The 6,669-nt window shown below is 43.5% G+C and overlaps 1 protein-coding gene across 1 annotated transcript; it reads right to left on the bottom strand.

Moving 5' to 3' along the window:
- Nucleotides 1-379: 379 nt before the first annotated feature.
- Nucleotides 380-4,440, bottom strand: LOC311115225 (carboxypeptidase A1-like; the record flags this gene model as incomplete). Its single annotated transcript, XM_084190421.1, has 6 exons — nucleotides 380-567; nucleotides 692-776; nucleotides 1,034-1,233; nucleotides 1,667-1,757; nucleotides 1,923-2,018; nucleotides 4,339-4,440. 6 exons carry the CDS (start codon nucleotides 4,438-4,440, stop codon nucleotides 380-382), a joined length of 762 nt encoding a protein of 253 aa, XP_084046547.1.
- Nucleotides 4,441-6,669: the final 2,229 nt, after the last annotated feature.

Below are 6,669 nucleotides of genomic sequence, written 5' to 3'. Positions count from 1 at the left end.
TGTCCATTACGCTCCATCCATTAAACTGGTTGATCTCAGTTTAGTTTTTTTATATTAAATAAAACGCACAATGTATATTCTGATGCGAACTGGTCATTTTGTTGAGCCTTTTTTATCTCACGTAGTGTTTGAAAATGTGAATTAAATGAACTAGACAACAGAAGACCGAAGGTCTCACGTATTCATTCATTGGTCCATTTTACTGACATGATTTCTAGTGCACTCTTGTGGACTTCATGGTATCATCAGCTTGAGCTACATACTGAATATCTACAACAGTACAGAAAAGCATAACTTTGTTTTGCACAGGCGTTCACATGATCGTATCATAGAGATATATATATATATATACACAATTGTAGATGTCATGGTGACCCCTCTAGTTGGTGTTGTCCTTGGTGTGCTCCATGATGGCCATCAGAGCCAGCCAAGCCTCCTTGGCTGTAGGAAGGATCTGATTGGCTGGCAGGATGAAACCATAGAGACCAGTGTCTCTCAGCTCGAAGGTGTAGGAGTATTTGATGCCTTGGTTGTAGGACCAGTCAATAGTGATGCCACTGGCTCGGTCTAATGGAAGATAAGCACATTATTTGTATACGTTGTTCCTGTATTAGACCTTGTTGTGGCTGTATTGAGCCTAAGAAGTAGCCTTTCATGTATTTTTTGTGAAAGTGAGTGGCCCGTCACTTACATATGGTGGTCATAACGCTGCCGTATCTGTAGGAGGTTCCATACAGGGTAGCCAGGTCAGTGATGGCCTTCCTAGCCAGGTCGTGCTGTGGGTGAAATGTAAAATAACGTCAAGAGACCTGTACAGCTTTTGACAATTTAAGGTCATGTTCGATGGCAAAACGTTTCCTTTTTGTGTGTACTGAGCTTGACCTTGACTTGACCTGTCAAAGGCCTTAAGCAAAACCAGTTGTACCCTGTTTGATGATATAAAGTGCATTATTGCCTCACATACAAAAGACAAATGACTGAGACATGGCTAACGGTCAAGGGAAGGTAGGAAGACTGTCTCTGCCAGACTCACCAGTTCTCTCTGGTCCTTGCAGGGGGTTGCAGTGTAGCCATAGGGGTACATGATCCTCTGGGAGTAGCTGTGGATGTCGATGAAGGCCTTCAGGTTGCCATGAGACTTGACAAAGTCCACGATGGACTTGACCTCAGACTCCGAGTGAGCCTTGGGCCCGCGGTAAGTCTGATCGCATGGGTTACTGCTAGAGCCGGCGGCTAGGGAAACAGAGTGGAATACAACCAACATCACGCCAGGGACAGTCCAACCACAACATTGACACACTTCCTTTGAAACTGTAAGTCACCATAGGGGAGGAGATCATTTTCTCAACAACAAAAAAACACAACAACGTATTTAATCCTGACAATTAAATAAGGCAGCATCCTGGGGACCCCAAGGGGTGCACATTTAGTTTTTTTTGCCCGAACACTACACAACTGTTTCAAATAATCAAAGCTTGATGATGAGTTGATAATTTGAATCAGTTGTGTAGTGCTAGGGCAAAAAACTAAATTGCACCCCTTGGGGTCCCCAGGACCGGGTTTGGGAAAGGCTGTAGTAAGACAAACTTTTTTGTGGACAGTTTATGCAATTTTAAACAGAATGTGTTGAGCATCGTTCAAGAAGCCGATAGAAGACATAGCTTACTTCCAAAACCAGCATCCCAGTTCCTGTTGAGGTCAGTTCCATCACAGGAAGAGCCAGGGTTGGGCTTCCTGCTCTTACGCCACATACAGTTCTGTGGAACATGCAAGGTCAACATATTCAATGGTTTGGTAAGACTCCATGCGCATTCACTCTAGCTGACACGGAATGAATGAATGAAGCATCAGATCTGCCATTACAGAGGATCAGTGGATGGATTAGTAATAATAAAGACCCATTTCTGATGTTAGGAACTCACAGTATTATGGGTGTAGTAGTAGCCATCTGGGTTGGTCACAATCTCCAGGAAGATATCCATGTTGTCCAGAATGGCAGTGAGTGTGGCGTCACGTATCTTTCAGCTCGATACAGTCAAGCAAGTACGACTCTCTTTTACCCGAGAACTAGATCATGTATATATAATTATCATACACACCTCTATATCTCATCATTCAAACTTCAGAGTGCGACTCATTTACACCATTTATACCACTCTTATTCCATATTTATACAATGTTGTTCTCAAACACGCTTAATTACTATTTGTATAACCTACAGGAATATTTTATTCTATCAAAGGGCCCAAATTTGGAATGTTAACCCTATCCCAGTTATTATTTTACTGTAGTCAATTTATCATAATACTACATCACCTCTAAAGTTTCTAAATATAATGTCAGAAACATACCCTAAAAGATTGATCAAAATACAATGCATAGACATCATATGATCACACCGGTACACGTGACCTGTTCCTCCAACAGGATTTATTCTACCCATCCTGGTAACGTGAATTTTCTACACTCAGTTGGTCAATGAATATCCACGCACCATTTATTCTTCTCTTTCCTAATGTGAGATTAGGCACGCCCTTTCTCCATCAGACAGAAGCTTCAAACGACCTCAAATATATTTCATTTCCTTACAGAAAGGCTATTTACTTGCAGGATTTCTTATTATTCTCACTCACACAGATGAGCAGCCACTTGTGCCCAAATGAATCAGACAGTTTAATGACTCACAGTAGCCCAAGCAAACCACTCATCCACATGATCAGACCTACTCTATTTAACACTTTCTCTATATTTTGAAGCCTTAGTGACTGTTTAACCCGTTCACCTACTCAGAATGACCTAACTTTTTTACCTGATCGACCCTGCCTAACTTTGGCATCACCACAACACAGGATAACGCCCCACCTACCCGAGCAGACCTCTAACAATGAATTCCTCATTAGAGCGGTAACCGTAGGTCCCAAATTTAGCTAGCCACCTGCCCGTTCAGCCCTCTGGAGCGCTAATTTTAGCTCTCCAAAGCGGTATCCACAGGATTTCTATTTATTTAGCCCCCTAGGTGATACACTTCCTCGACACACCTGGACTTTTACTACGCTTTCCTAAGCGACCTGTAAATTCTTCCCTTCTTCTCTGATTCACTTCCTCGACACAGAAAATAAGCAGTATTGCACAGGATTTCGCCTACCTAAGCAGCCTATAAATGATACACTTCCTCGACACGTTTATAGCGGTATTCGTAGGACTTAACATGTTATTGTCTGATCGCTCAACCAGATGGACAATCGCCCGTGCCGAAATGACCCAGACAGAGCGATCAGCAGGATGAATCAAATGAATCAAATGAATCAAATGAATCAAATCAATTGAACAGACGGTTCAGACGAACAACAGAGTGACATCGACATGTATTCTTAAATTCAAAAGCTCCCAGTCTCTAATTTTCTGGTTCTTAAATTTGGAGAGACCTACTTGGTATTTCTGCAGCTGATGCCGTGCCCTGGATCGAACCACACAAATGTTTATACTATATAAGTAAGAACTTGGCTTACCTTTTAAAAGCGGCCGCTTTTGTTTGTATGGTCCGTCCAAGCCGTTTCATAACTGCAGATGTACACCGTCTCTGGACCTTTTTTTCAACTCCTGGCAAGCTCGCCAAATATTTGACAAAAAAATTGTCAACTCAAAAATATCTCTCAAGAGACTGGAGCTTGTGAATCCAGAAATTAGACTTTATTATTGCGTAACAAAGCCGAGCCACTCCATGGAACGGCTGTCTCTCTTTGGCTTAGAGATCTCTTATATACACACACAAATGCACAGTCATGTATACATAGCTTACAAAGCTACTCCCCTTAAGATCACTGATTAACATATTTAACTGCCACGCCACTATTATCTTTGAAAGTCCAATAACACATGTTGTTTACTCCAAAAGGCCATGGGCGCTTTTGCCTCTTTCCCTTATCTCATTATATTGGTGGCATGGCTCAGATACTTTAAAAAATAAAATACATACATTCATCAAAGCATGTTTACACATTGTATTGACTATATTCCTTATTTAGACATGCATCTGGACTTGTCAATCATGTTTACTATATTTTATCTTTGACATTTCCCAACATTTTCCTTAATGATACATAAAATATTACCATACAACATGTGTGGGTAGAATACGCATTCAACACTCTCCCCTGCCCAGCCACTGGTCTCTCGCCTTTCGAGTGTTCGATGGGTTATCAGCCCCCGCTCTTCCCTGAGCAAGAGCAAGAGGTCAACATACCCTCGGCCCAGATGTTCGTCCGCCGCTGTCGCCGTACCTGGAAGAGAGCCTGGTCTGCTCTTCTCAAGACCACCTCGTATCGATGACAGGCGGACCGCCACTGGACCCCGGCTCCCCGTTATCGTCTCGGGCAGAGGGTATGGCTGTCCACTCAGGATCTGCAAACTTTCCCTCCGTTTTATCGGCCCTTTCCCCATCTCTAAGATCCTTAGCCCCTCTGCTGTTCGTCTTCTGTTGCCCCGCACCCTCCGTACACATCCCACTTTTCATGTATCAAGGATTAAACCTCTGTCTCACAGCCCTCTGTCTGACACTGCCCTGGATTACTGACCTCTGCCTGCCCTGACCCTGAGCCTGCCTGCCGTTCAGTACCTTACTGACTCTGCCCTGGATTACCAACCTCTGCCTGCCCTTGACCTGTCGTCTGCCTGCCCCCTATTTTGTTAATAAACATCTGTGATTCAAACTGTCTACATCTGGGTCTTATCCTGAGTTCTGATAACTCAATCAGGTTGGAAAAGTAGGCTAATCGAGCAGCAGTGAGGGCTTTTTGATATTGCACGGTACTGTCTTTCCAAGCTAGTCAGAAAACGTCAAATTTGATGGAGCACCATTTCAGCTCAAATTTTCTGGAAGCTTGCTTCAGGGATCGGATATTTTCTGTATAACAGGGAGCTAGTTTATTGTGACAATTTTTTTTGAGGGGTGGAGGTTTAGTGGTGCGACTGCATCCAGGCTATTACGCAAGGTAAAGTTTAGATCCTTGGCTAGGTGATTAACTGATTTTTGTACTCCGTCCTTGCGTAGGTGGAGTCTGGAAGTGCATCTAGGAATCTTTGGGTTGTATCAAAATGTATAGCACGGCTTTTGATAATCCTTGGTTGGGGTCTAAGCAAATTATTTGTTTTGCGATTGCAAATGTAATACGATGGTGGTTCAATAGTCCAGGATTATGATGAAAAACATTTAGATCCACAATATCTATTCCATGGGACAAAACTAGATGCAGGATATGATTGTGGCAATGATGGCTCCGAAAGCACTTCTCCATGTGAATATTGAAGTCACCAAAAATTTGAATATTATCTGCCATGACTATGAGGTCCGATAGGAATTACAGGAACTCAGTCAAGAACAGTGTATACGGCACAAGAGGCCTGTAAACAGTAGCTATAAAACGTGATTGAGTGGGCTGCATAGATTTCATGGCTAGAACCTCAAAAGACAAAAATGCAGTATTTTTTTTTCTTTGTAAATTGAAATTTGCTGTCATAAATGTTAGCAACACCTCCGCCTTTGCAGGATGCGTGGGGATATGGTCACTAGTGTAACCAGGAGGCGAGGCCTCATTTAACGCAGTAAATTAATCAGGCTTAAGCCATGTTTCAGTCAGGCCAATCACATCAAGTTCATGTAATTATGTTCAGTGATTAGTTCATAGACTATGACTACCTTGGAAGTGAGGGATCTAACATTAAGTAGTCCTATTTTGAGATGTAAGGTATTATCACAATCTCTTTCAATAATGACAGGAATGGAGGAGGTCTATATTCCAGTGAGATTGCTAAGGCGAACACCGCCATGTTAAGTTTTGCCCGACCAAGATCAAAGCACAGACACAGTCTCAATGGAGAAAACTGAGCTGACTACACTGACTGTTCTAGGGACAGACTCCACTAAGCTGGCATGCTGTAAACAGCCTGCAGCCTGGCTTGCACCCTGTGTGGACTCCTGAGTGGCGCAGTGGTCTAAGGCACTGCATCGCAGTACTAGCTGTGCCACTAGAGATCGTGGTTCGAATCCAGGCTCTGTCGTAGCCGGCCGCGACCGGGAGACCCATGGGGCGGCGCACAGTTGTCCACGGTAGGGGAGGGAATGGCCGGCAGGGATGTAGCTCAGTTGGTAGAGCATGGCGTTTGCAACACCAGGATTGTGGGTTCAATTCCCACGGGGGGCCAGTATGAAAAATTTAATAATGTATGCACTCACTAACTGTAAGTTGCTCTGGATAAGAGCGTCTGCTAAATGACTAAAATGTAAATCTCATTGTGGAGCTAGAGGAGTTAGAGCCCTGTCTATGTTGATATATAAGATGAGAGCACCCCTCCAGCTAGGATGGAGTCCAGCAGGCCAGGCATGGTCCTGGTTGTGGGTGGGTCCCAGAAAGAGCACCAATTATCTACAAATGCATTATTTTGGGAGGGGCAGAAAACAGTTTTCAACTAGCGATTGAGTTGTGTGAGTCTGTATCACTCCCCCAAACAGGGAGGGGGCCAGAGACAATTACTCGATGCCGACACATCTTTCTAGCAAAGTTACAATCTATGTTGCGCTTGGTGACCTCTGACTGTTTCATTCTGACATTTCTGGTACCGACATGGATAAAAATATCCCTATACACTCTACACTCACCAGTTTTAGCCTCA

This window comes from Coregonus lavaretus (genome assembly GCF_964263955.1).
Source record: "Coregonus lavaretus genome assembly, contig: HAP1_SCAFFOLD_366, whole genome shotgun sequence".
Lineage (NCBI taxonomy): Eukaryota > Metazoa > Chordata > Actinopteri > Salmoniformes > Salmonidae > Coregonus > Coregonus lavaretus.
The sequence above is the reverse complement of the archived record's forward strand: the minus strand, read 5'-3'. Positions and strand labels throughout refer to the sequence as shown.